Below are 25,107 nucleotides of genomic sequence, written 5' to 3'. Positions count from 1 at the left end.
TGTCCATTATGTGTACCCTAGAGACTTGGTGCTCCTAATTTTCTCCATGAAGGAGCTGGGCATGTACTGTTAGCTGCATCTTCCTAAAGTCTACAATCATCCCTTAGGTCTTGTCTGTGTTCGACTCAACTTGTTGTCACACCATTATATCAGCCGTTCTACTTCCTCACTGCATGCCATCTCGCTGTCGTTGTTGCTGAGGCCAAACCACTGTTGTGCCATCAATGAATTTGATGATTCAGTTTGAACTGGATCTAGCAGTGCAGTCATGTGTCAGCAATGTGAGCAGCAGTGGGCCGAGCATGCAGCCCTCTGGAGCACCAGTGCTCAACATGTTGGAGCCAGAGATGTTTCTGCCAATATGGACCGGTTGCGGCCTTTCTGTGTAAAAGTCTCGGATCTATTCCAGAGCGAGGCACTGACAATTTACCCACCAGCTTCTGAGGGATGATCATATTAAATGCCGAGATGAAATCGATAAACAGAATCCTGGAATATGAGGCACCACTTTCCAGATGGGACAGGACAAAGTGGAGTGCAGAGAGTATGGCATCATCAATGAACCACTTTCAGCAATAAATTAACTGGAAAGGGTTCAATATAGTGGGAAGATTGGACTTAACATGATCCATTATCTGCTGCTCAAAGCACTTCATTATTGTTGAGGTCAGTGCTACTGGATGGTAGTCATTGAGGCAGGTTACTGTTGCCCTCTTGGGCACTGGGATGATGGTGGTCACCTTGAAGCCTGAGGGGACGCTGGACTGTTCCCAAGAGACGTTGAAGACATCTGCTAGAATCTCTGTTAACTAGGCTGCACAGTCTCTCAGCACCTGAACAGGTATGTTATTAGGCCCTGCAGTTTTACCTGGGTTGATCCTGTAAGAACTAAAAGAAAGAACTAAATGCACTCCTGTTTTAAAGAATTTATCCTGAAATTCTTTGGTGACTGATATTGTATCTTAAGTCAGTTGTATGAGCTTAAAATGAGTAACTTTCCTCCAGTTGTTTCGATCATGTGAAAAAATATGAAAGCAAATAGGTAGATTATAGGCTTGCATTGGAAGGTGGAGATTAGGTTGTAGAGTGGATGAAATGGTGGGAGGAGAGGAGAGACCCAGGAGGGACAATAGCAATGACTGTGTGAGGAGTCCATGAGGAACATGATTAAGGAGAGGACTCAGCGACCATTTTGTTTTGGGGGAAATGGTCCTCACTCAAGGATGTTGCAATGATCTAACTTAAAGACCGTCCAAAGCAAATTCCAAGCACCAGAATTCCACACATTAGTTCCTTCTTACTCAAGTTCTTTTTAAACATCAGCAAAGCTAGGCGGAGCGTGTGCTGGGAAGCCACACAGAAGTAAATTGTTGCCCACAGTAAGCCTATGCTGGACCTGCATGGTGCTAGGTACCACAGCATGCATCTGACTAATAGTGTGGTAGGGAATTATTATCACAGATGCCACAATAGCATTACTTTCCAAAGTATTTTTAAAGTAATTGTATCACATTGTACACAAAAATATTTTGCTATTCAATCTAATTTCTAGGTCTTGATATACAGTATTACATTACTAGGTAGATAGGACCAGCCCTACTGAAAGATCTCAACTCGAAACATCAATAGCTCATTTCCCTCCATAGATGCTGCCTGACCTGCTGAGTTCTTTCAATATTTTATCTCTGCTGCTCAAGATTCCCAGCACATGGAGATTCTCATGTGTCTACATTGGATAGTTGTGCATGCACCATCATGCGTCTGAAAATTTGTGACAACCTAAGGTTGACATGGAAATTTGAAAACTAGATGTTCTCTGTGTAGAGGTGAAGTAACTGATCACTGAATACAAAGAGAAAAGTTGAGGGTCTGGATGGTGTTGAGAGGGTGGGGATGGAAGGACTTGCCTGAAAAGTTCATCTCTGCAATTTATCAAGAGTTATGTGACAAATCTCTATCATTACATCAAGTTACAGTAAATATGAAAAAGTTGCAAAAAATTACAAAGCAAACAAAAATGTAGAGAGTAAAGTACACTGAAACTGGGCACGGCAATGAAAAATACAATTTATCTATTCATCTTATTTCCATGCAGCACTGATCAATTCATTCACTAGACACTAGCAACTGCTGAGGAATAAGTTGTCTAAATGTTCATTTTCCTGAATAGAAGACCACAAGACATATGTAGGAACAGAATTAGGCCACTTGGCCAATCAACTCTGCTCCACAATAAAAAAAAAGGCAAGACAAAGAAAATAAGGTTCAAACTTAAAATTAGATTGGAATTTTATTTTAATAATTCATCAATTGATTTCCATCTGATTAAATTGTTCATTGTACACAAATGCACTTGAACACATTTAACATTCCCTCCCCTCCCCCCGAGTACTGGATTTTAAAGGCCATGTCATCAGTGAGGATAAATATTCCGCCAAAAACATGAAAAAGACGACCTGAATACCTTAGCTTCTGAAGTAGGCTCGAGAAAGCACAAACGATTACCAAATCCTTCAGCTGCCAGGCAAAATTTACGTTGTTCTTTATTGATGGTGGCAACGGACTGAAGTACAACTTCATCATCCTATAAGAAAGAAAAATGGGTCTGGTGAGAACAGGTTTATATGCTTCTAAAATGCTTAATGACTGACCAGAAAATATCAACCAACAGTGTCCCAGACACTTTAATCATAATGTCCATGAAGTTTCTTAGTCATCCAGGTCATTATATATGGTTAAAGAAGCCACCTCTGTCCCTGAATAGAGGGGTTGGGGTACGACATGACCTATCAGCTATTTAGAATACAGTCCTAACATCTCTACCCCAGCGTTTCCACAACAGTTCACGCCTCCATTCATGCAAAGATAAGACTAATAACGCTCTCATTACCTCTATGACTCTTAACGACCCTCATATGATTGCTATACCTATAAACAACTCACAGAGTTTATCAACTGGAAAACTACCCACCATGGATCAGACTGAAGAAACCTCTTGGATGAGTGATGAAATGGCTTCTAGACAACACAGCAAGTCCAATTGCCTTGATTTAATCATAAAGTTCTGTCACACTGGGAGAACATATCCACAATCGAAAGGAAATAGATCCCAGAGTCCTCAGAATTGGCAAAGCATAGCATGGAGTTTGATAGCATCAGGCCAGCAAGCAAACCTTCTGCTGATTACTACCTACCAACCACCACCCCAGAATGCACATTGGGTGTGGAATTTTAATGTCCAGCACCAAGACTGATTTGGCATTATCACTACTACTATCTCAGCTGCATTTCTGATGGACATCGATGTCAAGATTGAGTTTGTGACAGGTGGTGTCAACCAACCCATGGCTTTAACTTTCTATCCTCAAGTTTATCAAACTACTTATTGCTGATGTATTAGCAGCATTCACACTGTGCAGTATTTGTTGTGTAAAGTTCCTTCTTCACACTAAGACCTCTGTATTATATACTATAAGTATGGCAGATGACAGCAGTTTTACCTGCTGAAAAATGGCCATCCATGAGGCTCTGTGGACCAGAATCAGAATTACACTTCATAACAAATTGTAACCTCATGACATTGACCTCTCTCACCCCGTATATTTTGTGGCAAGCGGCTCACTTTCCAAACCCTTCCCAAAACCTTTGCAACATAGTCACAGTCATAGTCATAGTCATACTTTATTAATCCCGGGGGAAATTGGTTTTCGTTACAGTTGCTCCATAAATAATAAATAGTAATAGAACCATAAATAGTTAAATAGTAATATGTAAATTATGCCAGTAAATTATGAAATAAGTCTAGGACCAGCCTATTGGCTCAGGATGTCTGACCCTCCAAGGGAGGAGTTGTAAAGTTTGATGGCCACAGGCAGGAATGACTTCCTATGACGCTCAGTGCTGCACCTCGGTGGAATGAGTCTCTGGCTGAATGTACTCCTGTGCCCACCCAGTACATTATGTAGTGGACGGGAGACATTGACCAAGATGGCATGCAACTTAGACAGCATCCTTTTTTCAGACACCACCGTCAGAGAGTCCAGTTCCATCCCCACAACATCACTGGCCTTACAAATGAGTTTGTTGATTCTGTTGGTGTCTGCCACCCTCAGCCTGCTGCCCCAGCACACAACAGCAAACATGATAGCACTGGTCACCACAGACTCGTAGAACATCCTCAGTATCATTCCAGGCGCCACAAATTAGGGATGTAATGAAATACTCCCCACTTTCCTCAGGCAGCCATGTGACACAAAAGGCTCACTCAGATGGATGTCATCAGAGTGTAAAATGTGTAGGTCTATCCAGCTCCTACGAATTTCAAGAAGTTGGACACTATCCAGGACAGAGCAGCCAATCTATCTGATGTCCCCTCCACACCAGTGCACCATGGCTTCAGTTTATACAGTCGCTGAGGTCTATTGCAATAACATGCAACTCTATGATCTTAGCTCTGCTACCTGGAATATTAAGGACAGCAGCTGCAAGGACCCCTCCAAATTGAGTTACACACCATTTTGAACTAGAAATCTATCTTATTGTAGCCAAGTTCACAACCTGAAACTCCTCAGCCAGCAAAGCTGGGGGAGCTTTTTCATGTATTGGATGACGGTAGTTCAGACCAGCTGCATACTACCACTTTCTGAAGAGCAATTATGGATTGATAATAATGCTGGTCTTGCTACTTTCTCCTGTTCTGTGTCAATGTGAATATTGTATCATTTGTGATACTGCCTTCATTTTGACGAGATAGCCTTCAAGCATACCTCTAAACAAAATCCCTTTCATAATATTCTGATATACTTTATTAATGCTATTTTGAATTGTTCATGTGATTTTTCCCTAAAACCTTAGCTTCTCATTACACCTGACATCATGTTTCTTCTCCGTGTTTTCCTCAATATGTTTATTTTCTTTGCAGTTTGGCAATTAAAATATTATAGTATTTCAAGTATGTTCAAATCAGAGAGTGATAAATGTCTTAGCTTAACTTAGTCTTATAACTAATAACTGAAATCATCTTAATTATGATCTTGCAGCTGAACAGTGCATCTTGCATAGAAATTAGTTTTTGCATATTTCAGATAGGGAGTGTCCACAAATTTCTCAGGCTTGCCTATTCACACCAGTTTTTCCCAAGTCAATTTACTCTTTCAGGCTGGGTTACTCAGCATAGGAACTGACTGTAAAGATCAAAGGCTGCAGCAAGACAAGCTATTGCTACAGCTGGGGAAATAATTCTCAGTTGATATGATAAACTATAAATAGAAGTTAGCACTCCCCCAACCACAAGACTTGGCATTCATTCAGTTATGAATTTGGATGGATAGTTAAAGCATTCATAAGGGGTAAAGGCTCCATGAAGATCCATATTTTCAACTTTTTGGCAGTGACCAGTACAGAAATGAGAATATTCAAACTGAAAGTTTTACAACCATCTTGAGCCAGAAGTACCAAGTAGTAGGGAAACCAAGTATCACAGAAGATAATCTTCAAGTTGACATCAAGCAATGGCTGAATGCACTGAATAAAATAAAGACTAAAGAATATGTCAATATCACACCTAAAAAGTAAATTTATTATCAAAGTACACAGAAGGCAGCAATTCCTCATTTCCTTCCAATACAGCAGTCTTGCCCTTAGATCCACAGTCTTGTTCTCCAGCCACTGCACATTTACTAACAAGATGCTGGGTTGAGATTGGCTCATCCCTCTGCATTTCAGCCTGGCCTGGAGTCCACTCCCCTTCGCTCTCTTATGGCTATGGCAATGACCCTTTATCCATTTAAAGGTGCCATACCTGCATGCCTGAGAGTTAATTCCATCTAGTCCTTCAGAAGACAATAGACAATAGGTGCAGGATAGGCCATTCGGCCCTTCAAGCCAGCACCACCATTCACTGTGATCATGGCTGATCATCCACAATCAGTATCCAGTTCCTGCCTTATCCCCATAACCTTTGATTCCGCTATCTTTAAGAGCTCTGTCCATCTCTTTCTTGAAAACATCCAGAGACTTGGCCTCCACTGCCTTCTGGGGCAGAGCATTCCATATATCCACCACTCTCTGGGTGAAATTTTTTCCTCAGCTCCGTTCTAAATGGCCTACCCCTTATTCTTAAACTGTAGCCTCTGGTTCTGGACTCACCTACTAGCGGGAACATGCTTCCTGCCTCCAGCGTGTCCAATCCCTTAATAATCTTATATGTTTCAATCAGATCCCCTCTCATCCTTCTAAATTCCAGTGTATACAGTGTATACTCCAACCTTTCAACATATGACAGTCCCGCCATCCTGGGAATTAACCTTATTGTGAAATCACCAATTCATTAAGACAGTTCCAAAGTAGTGCATTACTTAAAGGGAAATTACATACTGCAGAATGCAGTGAGTAATTCAAAAGAGATACTGTATATGCACTTAGAAGTTTTGTAAGCAACCCCCAGCATGTCGTTATGGTTCATATGGAGACGATAGTGCACACTGATAAATTCCAATGCTCTATGTGCATTGGAGTACCTCTAGCAAAAGCACATTTAGTGTTGAAGTGAAAGTCACCAGTAGCCAGTCCTCATCATGAGATCAGAGGTGAAGAGGGTCAGCAACATTAAATTCCTCAGTGTTATCATTTCAGAGGACCTATCCTGGGCCCAGCATGTAAGTGCCACAATAATAATAAATACGGCACCACCTCGACTTCCTTAGAAGTTTCTGAATGTTCAGCACGACATCTAAAACTTTGACATATGTCTATAGATGTGTGGTGGAGAGTGTATTGACTGGTTGCATCACAGCCTGGTTTAGAAACACCAATGCCCTTGAACGAAAAATCCTACAAAAAGTGTGGATTTGGCCCAATCCGTCACGGGTAAAGCCCTCTCCATCATTCAGCACATCTACACGGAGCACTGTCGCAGGAAAGCAACACTGATCATCAGGGACCCCCATCATCCAGACCATACCCTCTTCTCACTGGTGCCTTCAGAAGGTACAAGAGCCTCAGGACCCACACTGCCAGGTTCAGGAGCAGTTATTACCCCTCAACCATCAGGCTCTTGAACTTGTGGGGATAATTTCATTCAACTTCACTCACGCCCTGCCCCCTCCCCTGCATCACTGAGCTGCTCCCACAACCTATGGACTCACATTCAAGGACTCTTGGTCTCATGTTCTTGATATTTATTACTTTTTTTTGTATTTGCACAGTTTGTTGTCTTTTGCACATTAGCTGTTTGTCCATCCTGTTGGATGCAGTCCTTCACTGATTCTAGTATGTTTCTAGGATTTACTGAGCGTGCCTATAAGAAACTGAATTTCTCAGTTGTACATGGTGATATATATGTACTTTCATAATAAACTTACTTTGAACTATATATCAGGATCGGAAAGACTTCTGAGTCAGTTTTCACCACAGCAGCTAATCTCAGAAAGTTATCAGTGCAAGTACATTTCTCATTATTTCTTTACAAAGTTAAAGTTGAATTTATGTTAAATGCACAAGTGCATGTACATACAGGTGCAAACACATAGCTTCTTATAAGCAGCTTTAACAAGAGAAATACAAATAATTGATTCAGAGATGCAGCATGGAATAGGCCGTCCAGCCCCTCGTGTCACAGAGTACAGCAGCTCTCAACAACCCCCAGTTTAACTCTGACTTAATCATGGGACAACTTACAATGACCAGTTATTCTATTGAGCCGGTACATCTTTGGACTATGGGAGGAAACCAGAGCACCCAGCGAAAATCCACGCATTCTATGGGGAGAATGTACAGACTTCTTACAGAGGCAGTCAGAGTGAACTCTGAACTCCAACGCCCAGACCTGAAATAGCGTCATGCTAACCATTATGGTACCCTGGTGCATAATTAACATAAATTATACATAATTTTATTGAGAAAAGACACAATTATATCAAATAAAAACAAAGGCCATTTTAGTGTAACATGACCATAGTGTTGTTAGTTTTGCCACTTGTTCAAGAACTGATTGTTTGAAGGGAAGTAGCTGTTCTTGAAACTTGTGGGACTTCAGGATTCTGTACCTCCTTCCAGATGGTAGCTGCAGAAAGACGGTTTGGCCCAAATGGTTGGGATCTCTGATTATGAATATTGCCTTCTTGAAGAAGTGTCTCCTATAAATACTGCCAATGGTGGGAAGGGATTTGCCCTTGATGTATTGGGTAGAGTCCATTACTCTCTGCAGCTTCTTGTGTTCCTGTGCATCCAAATTTCCATACCAGATTATGACACAGCCAGTCAGTATACTTTCAACAGTACAATCTATAGAAGTTTGCTGGAGTGTTCAGTGACAAGCCAAACATCATTAACCTTCTTAGCAAGTAAACTTACTGATGACTTAAACAAAGGTTCTGCTCGAGTACTGGATCTTGCAATTGCAGATGGCAGACATTGGATATTACCCTACCACAGATCTTCTGATTCACTCTTTCCAACTTGCTTCCTCTTTCCTCCACTGTACTTCTTTAAAATCTATTATATCTCTAATCTTTCTAGTTCCAATGAAAGGCTGTTGACCTTAAATTCTTTTCTCTCGAGGTATAATAGCTATTTCCAAACAACTATTATTTGTTTCCTATTTCAGAATCTAAGCAGCAACAGTACTTAAGTTTTTATAAAGTAACATAAAACTCATAGCTAAAGCACACATTAAAGCAATATTTTTAAATTAATAACCTTACCAATGACAGATGCATAAGAAATATGAGCATTAATACGCCACTTGAGGCTACTTCATCATTTCATAAGATCACTGCAGAATAATCCCGATATCCCACACTGTCTCCTTCCCTTAATGGCCAAATGCACGTCAATCACAGTCCTTATATTGCACATTATTCCAACATCCAAATCATTGTCAGAAAATTTCAACAGTTCCCAATCATTGAGTTAAGAAATACTTCCTCCTCTTATTTGTAAGTGGCTGATCTTATATCCTGTGACATGACCCTTGGATCTAGGTCCTGGACTCAAGGGAAATAGCCAGCTCATCGCAATAAAAGCTAACATATTGATGTTATATTTTTATGTAGGCATGTCAATTTTCTTTGATTTACCCAGATTTCTCTATCTACTGTTACACTGTTATCATATTTGAAGAGAAAAATTATAACCACCTTTCCATTTCCAAGGTGGAAACTTTATACTTCTCCACATTATACGAGGGGTGATTGATAAGTTTGTGACCTAAGGTAGAATGAGTCAGTTTTAGAAAACCTAGCACATTTATTTTTCAACACAGTCCCCTCCTACATTTACACAATTAGTCCAGCGGTCGTGGAGCATACGGATCCCTTCTTTGTAGAAGTCAGCGTCTTGGACCTCCAGAAAGTGGTCCACAGCAGGGGTGATTGATAAGTTTGTGGCCTAAGGTAGAAGGAGATGAGTTATACAGCTCTCGCTACATGCACATGCAGTTCAACTCTTTGAGGATCATGCAGAAAGTTTGAAGTTAATAACTCATCAATGCGTGGATTTTCTCCAGTTTAGGCCATAACACATGGCCTAAAATATTTAGCCGAGTTACAAATCTGGAATCCAGAGTCAGCTGCATTCCTGACTCTGCCACTGTGCTACTCTACTCACCAACAATGTGCAGAGAAAGCCAATAGTCACCCAAGCCCTGGTGAAAAAGGCTACATTTCCAAAGGTGTATATTTGCATAAATGTATTAAAATAACAGATCCGAGATACAGTAAGTTCAAATTCTGGATGCCATAAATTTTGCTGTAAGCTGATCTTGTTAATCGTTGGCACTTTCTTTTACTGAAACATGAACACCAACAGTTGACGATTCTTAATACAGGCTATGTTTAGAGCTAAGGGTTTGCTGCATCCATTTACTTGCTTTCACATGTTGAGCCAATCTAAACTGCAGGCCTAAACAGTCTCCTGGAAAATTAAAGTTATGCTCCATCTATCATTTATGTGGCACAAAGCAAAACAACAAATTCCTCATTTTTATGCAAAAAATGCAAGTTTTTTTTTAAAACCCATGCTCTTTTAAGAACCCAGAATTCTTAGAAATTAGCCACCTTTACCGTAAACATTCCTTACATTGACAAATGACTTTAGCTATTAAAAACAGGTGCAGTGAGACAGTGATACATTGGTGATCTGAGAGTTACTTTGACAGTAACTCGAGAGATCTAAATATGTTATGATCTCAACTGTTAAGATTATATCTTGGCACAGAAAATAATTCCAACTTTCTTCTGGATCAGAATATCGCCTCAAAGTATCTTTATTTCAATCTGGAAAATTGAAAATAAATCTGTTGCATTCCTGAATGAAACTTATTAAAGTAATTAAAGTTCGAAGTATATTTACAATCAAAGTATGTATACATTATACAGCCTTGAGATTTGTCTCCTAACAGGCAGCCACAAAACAAAGAAACCCAAAAGAACCCATTAAAAAAAGACCATCAAACACTCAAAGTGCAGAGCGAAAAAATCATGCAAACAATAAATGCAGGCAAATAGCATTCAGTGATGAATTCCACAAAGAGTCCGTCCCCAGACCTGAAGTTCATTACACTGCATAATCATGTACAAAAGATGCCTTTTTGCAATTCCACTTTCAAGATAATTTCATCTCAACAGACGTGTATCTTTAAAATGCTAGTACATCACATGGTATGATGTTGGTCATTGCATGACAATTTGCTGCTTATTTGAAAGTCATGCTCGTTGAAAATCATGTTCTTTTGATATATCTTCCTGTTTATTTGATTATGCAAGTGACAACATAAAAGAGCCAACAAGCATCACAAGAAGATGCTGCAGCTTGAAGAGATCACAGAAGAGTGACTGAGTGTGCAGGAAGTAGAAGGCAGGGTGCAGCAGTGATGACAGCAGGCAGTGGATGTGTCAGATAGAGTAGCTGAACAGCAGGCAGGACTATGCCAGTAATAATAGCAGAACAGCAGCAGTGAATATGTCAGATATAATGGCAGGCTCAAAGGATACATGCGTGCTCAGCTATTCACTCTTTCTGGGAGAGCCAGTGGACGAGCAATCCTGTGGGTGAACTATTCTGTCGACGTCCTTGGAGAGGACACATAATAGAAACAAATACACAAGTATGAGAAAATAAAAGGCAATATTGTTGATGGTAGTAGGATCAGAAACAAAGTGGTGTCACAAACCAGCTATCAGGCCTCAGGAGAAAATAGTGAAACCTTGACAAAAATAATTTAATCAAATGCTGGAGATTTCTAGGAGCTCTGTTTACAACGTGCATCCGGAAAAATAAAAGAATTAAATGGGCAGAGGAAAGGCACCAGAAAAAAGGTGTAATCCTCATAGTTAATATTGATACTGCTGGATCACTTGGCATGCAGAATGGTGAATGGGTGAATATAAGCAAACAGCTTAATATGATGGACTTCACTTTTAAGAAAACATATAATGCAGGCACCAGGATGGAAATGACACTTAAAAATGTGAGGACAGTTTTTCTGGATACTTTTTGTGAGGTATAGGCAGGAAACAAGCTGGCAAAGATGGTAACAGAAATATAGTGTTCTTCGGTGCAACAAGTCACATGGTACTCCAGATAGATCTGGTAAAAAAAAACATGAACACAAGTGGGAAGATTGAGAATCACTTGGATTCAAAATCCCAGAGGCTTTGGCAAGTATGTTGTGGGAACCACCAGTCTCAGAATACCCATTCTAACTGGCACGGTGTACCTGTCTTCAGGGGGTAGGGCATACAGCATGCGGAGGTGCAAGTCCCTGAAGAAAGCAACTGCCGATAAAGTTGTTGGCCCCTGTACAGCTCAAAAACAGAGACATGAGGTTATGAGTACTGTATAGAAGGTCAGGAGGAAGTAGAATCAGGAGTGCTTAATGGCATCTATCACATATCTGAGGTTATTGAATAGATTTAAGGCTACCTATGAATTGAGAAAGTATCTGTATATGTATGCAGAGATACAGTGACAAAGTCAATCTGTTCTAAGCCTGTTGGTGAAACTGAAATACCTCAATGATTTTCCATTAAGACAGAAGAAAATAGTGCAACAATTGATTTGATGGAGGAACTCTGCTGGTTAATCAGCATCTGTGGGAGGAAAGGAATTATCAACATTTTGGTTCAAAACCCTGCATCAGTTTTTGACCTGAAATGTCAACAATTCCTTTCCTCACTCGACCCACAGAGTTCCTTCAGCAGGTCTTTTGTTGCTCTAGATTCCAGCATCTGCTGTGGCTCATGTCTCCAGAAGAAAATGCTGTTGGCCTTATGTAGAAAAAGAATTGTTTGAGTGTGAGGGAAGTGAACTGCTGGTTCCCTAGAAGAGAATTGGGCCCATTTGCCCATTATAACTATGGGTCTTGAGAATGCACCAGTGGACATGGTCATAGATCAGATCAAGCCACTTAGATTGAGAAACCATGTTTTTGAAAAGATCAGATGGAGAGATCAAAAGATCAGAATGTGTTCACACATTGGGGAAAGCTGGCCCTGCTCAGACAGATCAGTAGACCGCTGTACTAGATAGGTAGCAAGAGGTCATGAAACAGTAAACAAGATGGATCAGAGTTACAGGCTGTAGCTCCAATGAGATGGCTGTGGAATGCAATGATTACCGTACAATGCCCTTGCACAGTGAGAGAAAAGTTCACCCCGGAAGGGGAATGCAGGAAACAGCCAGTTCTCTTCATGAGGACAGCTCTCAAAGCAATCCCAGCATTCCCTTACTTATTTCCCAGTGATCCATTCTCTATCACATCATCAACTACCCTAATCCTCTCATCATCCTCTATGTTAGGAGCCAACTGATCTGCCAGCAGATATTCAGTACAATGGTCAAAGCCAGAGTATCTGGGAAGAAGCCACATGGTCACTGACAGAACATGCAAACTCCACACAGACAGCGCTGGAACCTAGGATCAAACTTGAGTTGCTGCAGTTGTACAGCAAGCATACTAACCACTGTGCCACCTTTGTAAGCAAACCAGCAACCGCGTTTTCAAAGATATGAATATTTTGATATAAACAATCATGTCCTATGCAGTGAGAGATGATTAAAATGCAGAGATCAAAATGAAAATAAAAAGGACCCATAATTGATTTAAGGATCACAATTGTGTAAGAGTCAGGATTTACTCCAGAATTTTAGGAAGTGTCAAATCTGATCACCACAGTAGCTAACTGTAATGCCAACCAAACTAGCACCTTTTGATTTACTAATTGTTTGGAGCTATTCAGTTTCTTCTATTACTTTCCCATTGAAAGGCAGAAGCAGTGAAGGTCCACAGTGACATGGGTGAGCATATGCAGAATTCAATGAACTATCATGGGTGGGTAGAGGAAATAATCAAAAAAGCTGAGGCATTGTTGATACTTCTTTCTAGCAGAAGCCAGGTAGAAGTTTTGCAATATTTGAGAAGTGTATAATTGTACCGCAACAATCTCAATTACTATTAATAGTATTTTAGTGACTATAGTTGTTTCACTGTTTCAGATGGTTGATTTAAATAGTTTTTGTGCAACATCAAGTTAAATTAAGATAAAATATCAGAAGTGCCTGGCTTAAGGGAAGCGTTAAATCATATATAATGGTGGATTAGTCTCAAAGGGAAGGAGCAATGCACCTATTTCTGCTCCTATGTAATACACGAGAGAGTTTGTTCAGTGTTATCAAGTTTCTACATTACCAAAATGGTTTCAGAATTGATCTTGCTTCAACTTATAATTTCAGCACTCTTTTGAGATTTGCAGGACAACAGCCATATTTTTCTGTACGCAAGTGAAGTCATCTCAAAGTGCCATCCATTCTCCATGGCCATGTGGGTCAGCTGTCATCATGATTCAGTCCAACATGCAACAGACGTAATGATCCAATAGAATACCTGAAGATAAAATTGTACCTAAAGATAACTATAACCTAACTTTACCATATGTAGAACATATAGCTGGGAAATAATCCCTTATGTACCAAATGAGAAATAGAGATTCCAGTCCTAAGTTAAACCACTTCCTTTATGCTAATTCTGTGATGGATTGAGGACAAATTTCACTACAACTCACAAAGATGGTTTCTTAGGAATGAAGCTGCCCAGAACGGCTGGAAGACCAAGATTTTCCCTGTAGAAGTGGGATGCAGGGGATTCATTGCTACATCTACAACCAGTCTGTTGAAGAAGATGCGGATGAGGGTCACTCCCTCCAACAAGCAATCAAGTCCTTGTCAAATGCAGCAGAAGAAAGCAGCAATTGGATTTGGATTAAAAGGAAAGACAACTGGGCTGCAAGATGAAGACAGGAGGGTATAGAACTGAGGGGGGTGTATCTGGAATGCCAGGTAGCACCGTTGAGCCCTCTGGAGATGTCGTGGGCTTATCAATGAAATGTCAAAGAAAGAGGGTGCCCACCTGACAACTCAGAGAGGTACCTACCCTCCTTGTCACCACTTCAAGCCCACTGCCAACATCGAGAGTGCCAACTTATCATAGGGATTGAAACATCAAGTCCTAGTAGCTCTACTCTACTATATCCTCATAGTTAATAATTTTTCTCATGTTATTTGATTATTACATCTGATAGCAAAGATTTTGAAAACACAGGCGTATCCTTCCCTTCCCTCGCTGTGGTTTAATTGCTTTACAAACCTACCCACCAATGTTACTTCACACCATTTCTTATTTGAAGCTTACAATTTAATTGTACACACCACTCTTTAAGATTGTTCTCTACATTCCACAGTTCTAGATTATTTCTCCACCTTCAATATGCTGCTGTTAAATATCAAGGGATGTTCTAACATATCAAAACTATTCAGGCACAGGTTATTGCTGTTGCATTTACACCCAGTGACTGCAGTGCCCAATCTAATATTGCATCTTAATTTTGCACTTCTGATCACCATAACATAGCAAGGTTAGAGCATGCAAACAGATTTACAAGGATACTGTGAGGTCATGTCATTTTCCTCAAATATGAATTAGTTTTCTCAAAGGGATCCGAATGGGTGATCACAGAGGTCTTTAAAGTTATGAAAGAATAGAAAAAGACTGGTCTAAATTAATATGGCAAGAAAATGGGAACCTGAGGATCAGCCAGCATGTTTGCAAGTACTGGTAGATGATGGGTGTAACATGAACGTAAGGAAGGAGAAGCCAATGATTGGGTACAAATGCAGACAGAGCAAAGAGTTAAATTGTACCACAGAGGCCAAAATCAAAAGGGCAAAGAATGCAGGATTGAAGGTGCTGTATTTAAATACATGTAGCATTCGGAATAAGGTGGACGAACTCGTGGCACAATTAGAGATTGGTCAGTATGGTGTTGTGGGCATCACTGAGTCATGACTGAACGAAGGTCATAGTTGGGAGCTTAACATCAAAGGATATATTTTGCATCAAAGACAGGTAGGAAGGCATAGGCAGTGCTGTGGCTCTGTTGGTAAGAGATGGAATTAAATCTTTAGAAGGAGGTGACATAGGTTCAGAGAATGTTGAATCTTTTTGGGTGGAGTTAAGAAATTGCAAGGGTAAAGAACCATTATGAAAGTAATATATAGGCCTCCAAGTAGTAGCCAAGATGTGGGCTTGAGTTTGCAAAGAGAGCTGGAAAAGGCATGAAATAAGGGTAATGACACAGTTGTAAGAGAGGACTTCAATATGCAAGGGGATTGAGAAAATCAGGTTGGTGTTGGATTGCAAGAGAGGGAATTTGTTGAGTGCCTACAAGATGGCTTTTTAGAGCAGAGAGTGCTTGAGCCTATTCGGGGAAAGGCTATATAAGATTCAGTGTTGTGTAATAACCTAGACCTTATTAGGGAGCTTAACATAAAGGAACCCTTAGGAGGCAGTGACCATAATATGATTGAATTCATACTGCAGTTTGAGAGGGAGAAGCATAACTCACATATGTCAGTATCACAATGGAATAAAGGGAATAACAGAGGCATGAGAGAGGAGCTTGCCCAGGTGGATTGGAGGAGGATACTGGCGGGGATGATGGCAGAGCAGAGGTGGCTGAAGTTTCTGGGAATAGTTCACAAAGCAGAGTTAGATATGTCCTACAGAGGAAGAAGTTCTCAAATGGCAGGGGTAGGCAACCATGGCTGACAAGGGAAGTTAAGGACTGCATAAAAGCCAAGGAAAGGGCACATAAGGTAACAAAAGTGAGTGGGAAGTTGAATGATTGGGAAGCTTTTAAAATCCAACAAAAGGCAACTAAAACAGCTACAAGAAGGGAATAGATTGAATATAAGGGCAGAATAGCCAATAATACAAAGCAGGAAACCAAACATTTTTTCCGTTATAGAAAGGGTAAAGAGGGAAGTGAGAGTTGATATTGGACCACTGGTAAAATGATGCTGCTGGTGAAGTAGTAACGGGGGACAAAGAAATGGCAGATTAACTTAATGGGTACTTTGTATCAGCCTTCACTATGGAAGTGACTAGCATTATGCCACAGGTTAGTTAGTGTCAGGGAGTAGGAGTGAGTACCATTGCTATTACAAAAGAAAAAAATGCTAGGCAAACTCCAATATCTTAAGGTGGATAGTCACCTGGACCAGATCGACTACATCCCAAAGTCCTGTGAGAGGTTGCTGAAGAGATAACGGATACATTGGTCATGATCTTTCAAGAATCACTTGATTCCTAGAGGACTGGAAGATTGCAAAGCATTGGAGTCTATTATTTCTTAGGCATCCGTTAGTCTCATGAGACCATGGATTTGTGCCTTGGAAGGTTTCCAGGGCCCAGGCCTGGGCAAGGTTGTATGGAAGACCAACAGTTGCCCATGCTGCAAGTCTCCCCTCTCCACGCCACCGATGTTGTCAAAGGGAAGGGCACTAGGGCACATACAGCTTGGCACCGGTGTTGTCGCAGAGCAATGTGTGGTTAAGTGCCTTGCTCAAGGACACACATGCTGCCTCAGCTAAGGCTCGAACTGGCAACCTTCAAATCACTAGATGAACGAGTTAATCACTTGGCCACGTGCCAACACAGGAGTCTATTATTAAAGATGAAGATTCAGGATACTAGGAGACTAATGATAAAATAAGTCAAAGTCAGCATGGTTTCTGGGAAGGGAAATCTTGCCTGACAAATCTGTTAGAGTTCTTTGGGGTAAAAAGAAGTAGGGTGGACAAAGGAGAAGCAGTGGATGTCACTTATTTGGATTTTCAGAAGGTGTTTGGTAAGGTGTCACACGAGGCTGCTAAACAAGATAAAATCTTATGGTGTTACAGGGAAGATACTGCCATGGATGGCTGAAAAACAGAATGCAGCGAGTTCAAATATAAGGGGCCTTTTCTGGTTGGCTGCCAGTGTCTAGTGGTGTTCCTCAGGGAACTTAGTTTTCACATTGTTTGCCAATTATTTGGATAATGGAATTGATGGCTTTGAGGCAAAGTTTGTAAATGATACGATGATAGGTGGAGGGGTAGGTAGTGCTGAGAAAGCAATGCAATTGCAGTAGGACTTAGACAAATTGGAAGAAAGGGCAAAAAAGTGACAGATGGAATAGTGTTGGGAAATGTATGATTTTGCATTTTGGTAAAAGGAACAATATTGCAGACTATTATCTAAACAGGGAGCAGGTACAAACATGAGAGGTGCAGAGGGACTTGAGAGTCCTCGTGCAATACTCCCAGAAGGTTAATTTACAGGTTGACTCTGTGATAAAGAAACCAAATGCAATGTTGGCATTTATTTCAAGGAGAATCGAATATAAAAGCAAGAAGATAATACTGAGCCTTTATAAGACACTAGTCAGGCCCGCACTTGGAGTATTGTCAACAGTTTTGGGCCCCGTACCTCAGAAAGGAGAAAGTTGTCATTGGAGAGAGTCCACAGGAGGTTCACAAGGATGATTCTAGGAATGAAAGGGCATATGAGGAGCATTTGGCAGCTTTGGGCCTGTACTCACTGGAATTTAGAAGAATGCATGGGGATCTCATTGAAACCTACCCTATGTTGAAAGGACTAGATAGTGTCGATGTGGAGAGGATGCTCCCTATGGTGGGGGTATCCAGAACTAGAGGGCACCACCTCAAAATTGAGGAGTCACCTTTTGGAACAGGGGTAAGGAGGAACTTTTCAAGCCAAATAGTAGTGAATCTGTGGAATGCTCTGCTACAGATTGCAGTGGAGACCAAGTCTGTGAGTATATTTAAGGCAGAAGTTAATTGTTTCCTGATCGGTCAGGGCATCAAACAATATGGTGAGGAAGCAGGTGTATGGGGTGAGTGAGATCCAGGATCAGCCATGATAGAATGGCAGAGCAGAATCAATGAGCCGAATGGCCCAATTCTACTCCTATGTCTTCTGGTCTTATGGACTGTATTTCCAGTTGTGAGGAAGAGCAAAAAAGTTATCAAGAAGTCAAAATGGGTCCTAGAAAGCTTCTATAGCCAGTGAATAATAAGAATGAAGTTGCTGTAGCAAAATCGTATGGAATAGTATGGAAAAATCTATGACAAACTCAATAAACACGTGATGAAGAACTGAGTGGAGGTTTGTACAGATGGAATTAAATGAGGAAGGATGAGAAATGCTCTAGTAGAGTAGAAATCAGCTGGTCCAAACAGATTATTTATGTGAGAGAGAATCTATATAATTCAATGTTATATTGCACTTGCTTTGAAGTTATATGGTGTGAAATTGTAGTATGAATGACCTTTAATGTATTTTTCTGGGTAAGTGCTTCCAATAAAATAATGCACAGGGGAAATTCAAAAATATGTCTTTTTGCACTACAGGGTAATTTCAAGGTCATTAGTTATCAGCTTAAGATCAAAAAGATTACAAAAACATTTCACAGAAAAAGCTGAATGATTATCCAACTATTTTAATTCTGAATGTCATCAAAAATTGTCTTTTAGTGTTAACCGGAGCTTCGTGGTGCAAAGATAATTTAGTGGAAGGGTAGAAGGAGATAACTGAATTGATCAGGGTAAATAAAGGGAAGTGGTTTCCCTTTATTTGTTAATGAGAGAGATCAGACTGATTTAATCTGACAGGATGGCAGCAGTAACGCATTACAACAGTGGTGTGCAGAAGAACATCTCTGAACAGACAACACATCAAACTTTGAAGTGGATGAGCTTCAGCAGCAGAAGACCACAACCATACACTCAGTGGCCACTTTATTAAGCATAGGAGATACCTGGCTCACTTGACCAATCTATATTTTTCCTTTCAATCTTCCTCTCAACTTACTTTACTTTTTCTCTTAACATCTGTCATAAGGACAATGTTGGACAAAATAGGACCACGTTGAAAATTTAAAGGCAATCAGGCCAAGTTAACATTTTTCTTGCAGCCTATAATATGTCATACATTGCCAATACAGCAATAACTGAATAAAGCACTCACATTTTCAACATGTTTTCTACATTAACAGCAAATATTTGAAATAAAAGCATCAATCAGAAATTGGCCGTTGAAGCAAAAGTAGAAGATTTTCTACATAACAGAACTGTGGAAATTTAAATTATATCAATTGTAGAAAGGCCTCCACTATGCGTCCTGCAACAACTAAGGATGAGTGATATTTAATAAAAATTTACACCAATGTTACATCATGAAAGTGGACTTTTAAAATTTATGAACTAGTTTAGCCACAAATCTACAAACCTAAAGCTCTGTGGATTAACAGGAACTGTTTCTCAAGATGAGATGGGGAATTTCAGCCTGTACTTGGCAGGGGCAAATCCCGTCTGACAAACACTTCTGACTTCCTTGAATACATTGGTCAAATGAGACAGAAGACCTCTCTGAAAAGTTTGGTCATATTATCAAAAGTGATTGACAATCAAACATACAATGTTATACAGAAGCCAGTAACTGATCTCTCCAAGTACATATTAACCTCCAAAGGTTCGTCCAAGTCTCCGTGTGTCTAGGCATACTAGGGGAATAATCAATCCCCTAACAGCTTTCTTGAGGTAGATTTTGCAAGTTAGGGATAGAATGTTTCTTTATTTTGGAGCAATAGATTTTTTAAGATAAACTGGATAGCTTGGAAGCATTTTAAAAGGAATGCATTGTTTATTTTATGAAATGAGCTTGTGGGGGAAAAAATGATCAGAATACTGACAGCCATAAAGTCTAGCTTTTGGAGCTTGAATGATGAAGCTGACTTATGATAGGTAGCTGATTTGTAAACTATAACATTGAAGGTAGCCTTTAATAGACCTCATTGTTCAAAGCAACCATATGAACAGCTTGCCTTCAAAGGTTCTGGAAGCAAGTATCATGAAAGATTGCATTTTATAGGTAATATACATGCATGAAGGAAAATAGTCCTGTGAATTTTCTCAAAGAACTGTGAAGAACCAGAAACAAAAAGTCATACTCCCATACTCTGCATTTAGGCAAAACGTTCTGCTGTACATCAATATAATATTCCATCTTCTTCATAGTGAAATGTCTTCAGCTAACTTGAAATATGATACTGGAAACCAGAGAAGGAAGAAGGTTCAATGCTAACATCCCCTGATCCTTTTCTTTCAAAAAAGAAATAATGTTGCTTATCTAACATACTATTTAAGCACATTGCAGGAAGAAAACTCCAGTGGTGTTTTATGCTAAAACTTCCAAGCCGAATTTGAAGCTGGAAAGGTTATCATTTAAGACTAAATCTAAAATGATGATATAACAAAGATGATAAAGGGTAAAAACTGTCAGGTCCATTTTACAGCAATTAAAGATGAGAAAAGGGCTAAATAACAGTGGATCTTCACCTGTTTTGTAAATTTACAAAAATCCTGTGATTATTCACACTTGATTTCAGTTAGGATGTTGACACTGCAGCCAGTAATCAGCATGCTGTGATCAACGAATTATTGAAACAGAATTCACCGTGCAGAATCTCCATGGAGGAGCAAGCACGAAAGCAAATAAAATATTGAGTTCAGAGCTTCTAACAGTAGAGTGCAATTTCAGGCAATAATGCATCAACTGCCTTGTACTATAGTTAGTCCAAACTCTAAGCCACTATATTTATTAACAATGATGTGATGCAAAGGAAATGGTGTGAACTTTGCAGGCAGTACAAAGTGTAATCATGAGACTGATCGTTAATCATATAATCAGAACACAGAACTAGGAGAAAAGAAGAGAAACTTTTGCTTAATAACTCCTTGTGTATAGCAACTCATGCATTTGCTTCAGTCTCAAAATGGTTTTGACCGCTCATAATGAAATCTCTTTCGTGGATGACCAAATCTAGATTTGGCAATGTTGGTAACAGTCCTTTCTTTCTGATCCAAGCCATCACAAGACAAAGCATTGCAAATCTGGCTCCCATCTCTAGCTACAAAATCTCAGTAGCATTGCCTCATCTAACTACTTAAAACTTTAACTGGCTGTCTCTTATATTTACCTTCTACTTCAACACAAAGCAAATTTTATCCTCCCTTTATCCATTTCATTTTACTTTTAATAACATCACTGCGAGGCTTTTGATGATTCTTTAATCTTACATCTTTCAAACTTACTGGATAATTATTCATCCATATTAGCAGTGGCTTATACTTCCCACCAATTGACTTTGTTCAGTCACTTAAGGTGCTTGTTTATCACTGTTGGCAAGAGAAGGTATTTGTGCAACTTTGGCATTGTTAAATATAATTCAACAACGTATTCAATATTGTAATATAGCAAGGATGATCCCACTGATGACAGAGAAAAGATACTTTCCTTTTCATATATCCGTAGTTGTTGAGGTATACCAGCATTCTTTAAAGCCTACATTATTTTTGTGCCTATGGCTCAAGGGCAATCAAGTAACTAAATAGTTTGCAAGCCAGAAATTCATACTTGTAAATCGAGTAATCATTTTGGAATAGCACAAATTGTTCAGGAAATATGATCTTTATGTTTACACACATTATGTATTAGTTGATCTTCGATGGCATTATACATGGGAAGTCAAGATGAAATGTGGCTTTAAGATGAATTGGGGATTAAGTATGAGGAATAGCTATATTAGGATGCACAACCAGTATTTGCACTTATGGCAAAAATCTGTACACTCTGTCCTTACTTTTATATGCCCATTACAAATGACCTTGTTTACTTTAATAAGAGTCTGCTTTGGTAAAATGAGTAGCCTGGATTTCATGGTCAGCTGCTGACTTACAAAAGAAGGCATATTTACCTTGTGTAGATTTCCCAATATTGACTTGTATACAAAGCCAATTGTATCCTCATTAGCATATTCCTGAATTTAAATGCCATGCTGTGGTAGGAACCTCCAAGAGGACCACAACCTTGTTACTGGGTTTGGAGGTTTGCATGCCCCAATGACCTGGAGAGCTACGTTGTCTGGAATCAGGGCTTTATGCCTTCGCTCTTGGTAGGGTCACCCATGCCTAACAGGTCAAAGGGTAGAGGACAGACCAAGAATGGTCTACTGATCCTCCAGGTTCATGGGTTTAACAGCTCTAGCAACCCTGTCTGGTAAAACAAAATTGTTACAGAAATAGCAATGAAGAATCCTTCGACATCTGAGTGCAATGGTAGTCCTGTCTCCACCCAGGTCTTGCATGACTGAGAGAAAACTGAGAGGAAGCTAGAAGTATGATGAAGGAAGCCTTGTGCTTGCCAGGGATCGAGGACCTTTACTGCTGCCCTAAGTGCCAGGTGTAACAGACAGTTATGTTATATATAATAAAAAGGGAGACAGAGCATGAGGAGGAGGGAGCAATGGAACGTACGGGGAAAACACTTGCTAATAAGTGCTATCAAGTTCAGAACTTACACATTTGTATATACAGAATGAAAAATCCAAAGTTTTGAGGTCCTATTGGCAATTATGCACATGTGGCATTTCCATGCAAGATTTCAGAGATGTCAATAATACCACATTCATCTCCAAGACAGAAGGTTGCAGATCCAACTCCTTAGCACAAAGTCTAGTTTGACACTCTAGTTCTGTAGTGGGAGAGTTTTGTTTATTTGTAGTGATCCATCTTTTAGATGCAACTTTAAAATGAGTTTCTGGCTGCTCTCTAGGTGGACATGAAAGATTACATCACAAATTTTTGAAGGAATTGGGAGTCATCCGAAGAACATTAGCATAATTTTATCTTACAGTTAACGTCACTAGAAGATTGATGTGCTCAAATTAGCTAACTTGCATCAGCAATTCAAAATAATCGTCAGTACAGTAGTCTGGAATGTTCTACAGTTGAAAGAAGTTCAATACAAATATAAATTGTTCTTCTTCAGTTAAACCATAGATCCAATTGTGGCACCAGTGACCTTCTCCAACAAGAAAGTATAATTGCAATGCAGCAAGTTTACGATTATTTTCAGAAGATAAATGAGTGCAATAATCTTGTTATAAAACATGTTTGATGAACATTGGAAAGAGTTTAAATGTATTTATTTAATCATTGATGTCCTACACTTGTTTAAGCTGGAGAACACAACCTAATTCATATTTCAGGGTAGCACAGTGGATTCCAGTTAATTGGGCAGCCACTTATTTGGGACAACTCTTAAAAAAACAGAAACTAATTGAGAAAATAAACAGGATTTCCTTTGTTTATTTGTTACACTATTCTAAGTAATAGGGACAAGAAACTGTTGAAGCTAAACGGTTTCTAACTAGCACCAGTTACATGCAGTTATCTGGCCGTCAGACACGAAGATTTGAAGGATGCAATAGTTTCTAACTAGTGCCAGTCGCATGCAATTGTGTAGCGGTTAGACACAACACCGTGTTTAGAGTGAACAGTTTTTAAATAGCATCAGTTACAGATGCTTGTGCTATGTTATTTATTTGGGCCAATCAATGCTAAATTGAAAAAGTGATATTTGACAGTACTTCATGCAGGAAGCCCATTATCTGCACTAGGTGTCAGCGCTGATTTTGTTCTTTTACAGTCGATCAAAAGACCATAGCAGCATACACTGGATGAATTCCTCCATCAAAACTATTAGGAACTAATACAGTTTTATAGTACTATAGTAATATTGGTAGTGTTATAATTTGTTCTGTATTTTATTTAAATACATACAGGTAACTTGTTACTCAGTTAAATGGTTGTTCGTCTTTGTTAAACTATTGCCATGAAACATCGGCTAATTGGGGCAGCCGTTTAATTGGGCCAAAGTGTACTGGTCTCGATGTGTCCCAATTAACCAAAATCCACTACGCTAGCATTTCAAACTTAAACCCCTGAGGCTTCAAATACCTTATTGAAGACTTCAAATATTTTTAATCAGAAAACAACAGGAATTCTGCAGCTGCTGGAAATTCAAACAACATACATCAAAGTTGCTGGTGAACGCAGCAGGCCAAGCAGCATCTATAGGAAGAGGTGCAGTCGACGTTTCAGGCCGAGACCCTTCATCAGGACTAACTGAAGGAAGAGTGAGTAAGGGATCCCTTACTCACTCTTCCTTCAGTTAGTCCTGACGAAGGGTCTCGGCCTGAAACGTCGACTGCACCTCTTCCTATAGATGCTGCTTGGCCTGCTGCGTTCACCAGCAACTTTGATGTATATTTTTAATCAGATCTGCTTTAGTAAGTTGTTGTTCAGTTAAAATGTCATCATTGATCTTAAGTATGGCTGCAAAAGGGGGAGATAATGTTCCATGCCCATTTTGAGAAAATTATTGGTCAAATTACACAAAACAGAGAGTATATTAACATGAACAGAAGTATTTACCTGAAGAATCAGACACACAAAAAAGATAAAAATGTATCAAAGGAAGTCAAAAGTAAACTTGATCTGTGCATGGAGCATGTTAGATAATCAAACTACAAGGCTTCTGCAGTTTAAATAAAATGTTGCCTGTACAGGCACGGTAAAATACAAGAGTCCTAGCTGTGCAGTTCAGTTTGCTGTGATGTCCTTCTTTTACACTGGGGTCCCGTATCTTAGATCTGGCACCAGGTCCAAGGGTGCAAGATACAAGATCCTATTGATTTCAAAAGAGATTTGAAGGCTGTAGACTAGGAGACAAAAGTGTGGAAAGATCACTTTTAAAAAAATTATTTCACATTACTTTAATATCTTTAATTATTTATATTTTGTTTTTTTTTAAAATCTGCTTCATCAATTTTAACAACATTAAAATGTCTCCACATACAAGGGATATAA

The 25,107-nt window shown here is 39.6% G+C and overlaps 1 protein-coding gene across 9 annotated transcripts in view; it reads right to left on the bottom strand.

The window, feature by feature from the left end:
- ryr3 (ryanodine receptor 3) overlaps positions 1-25,107 on the bottom strand; it is a 380,840-nt gene that overhangs the window by 339,640 nt on the left and 16,093 nt on the right. For all 9 annotated transcript variants that reach the window (XM_063051027.1, XM_063051036.1, XM_063051064.1 and 6 more), the window contains exon 2: positions 2,465-2,584. In XM_063051027.1, the coding sequence (XP_062907097.1) occupies positions 2,465-2,584 (120 nt within the window). The remainder of the gene's footprint in view (positions 1-2,464; positions 2,585-25,107) is intronic.

Source organism: Mobula hypostoma, chromosome 1 (genome assembly GCF_963921235.1).
Source record: "Mobula hypostoma chromosome 1, sMobHyp1.1, whole genome shotgun sequence".
Classification (NCBI taxonomy): Eukaryota; Metazoa; Chordata; class Chondrichthyes; order Myliobatiformes; family Myliobatidae; genus Mobula; species Mobula hypostoma.
The sequence above is the reverse complement of the archived record's forward strand: the minus strand, read 5'-3'. Positions and strand labels throughout refer to the sequence as shown.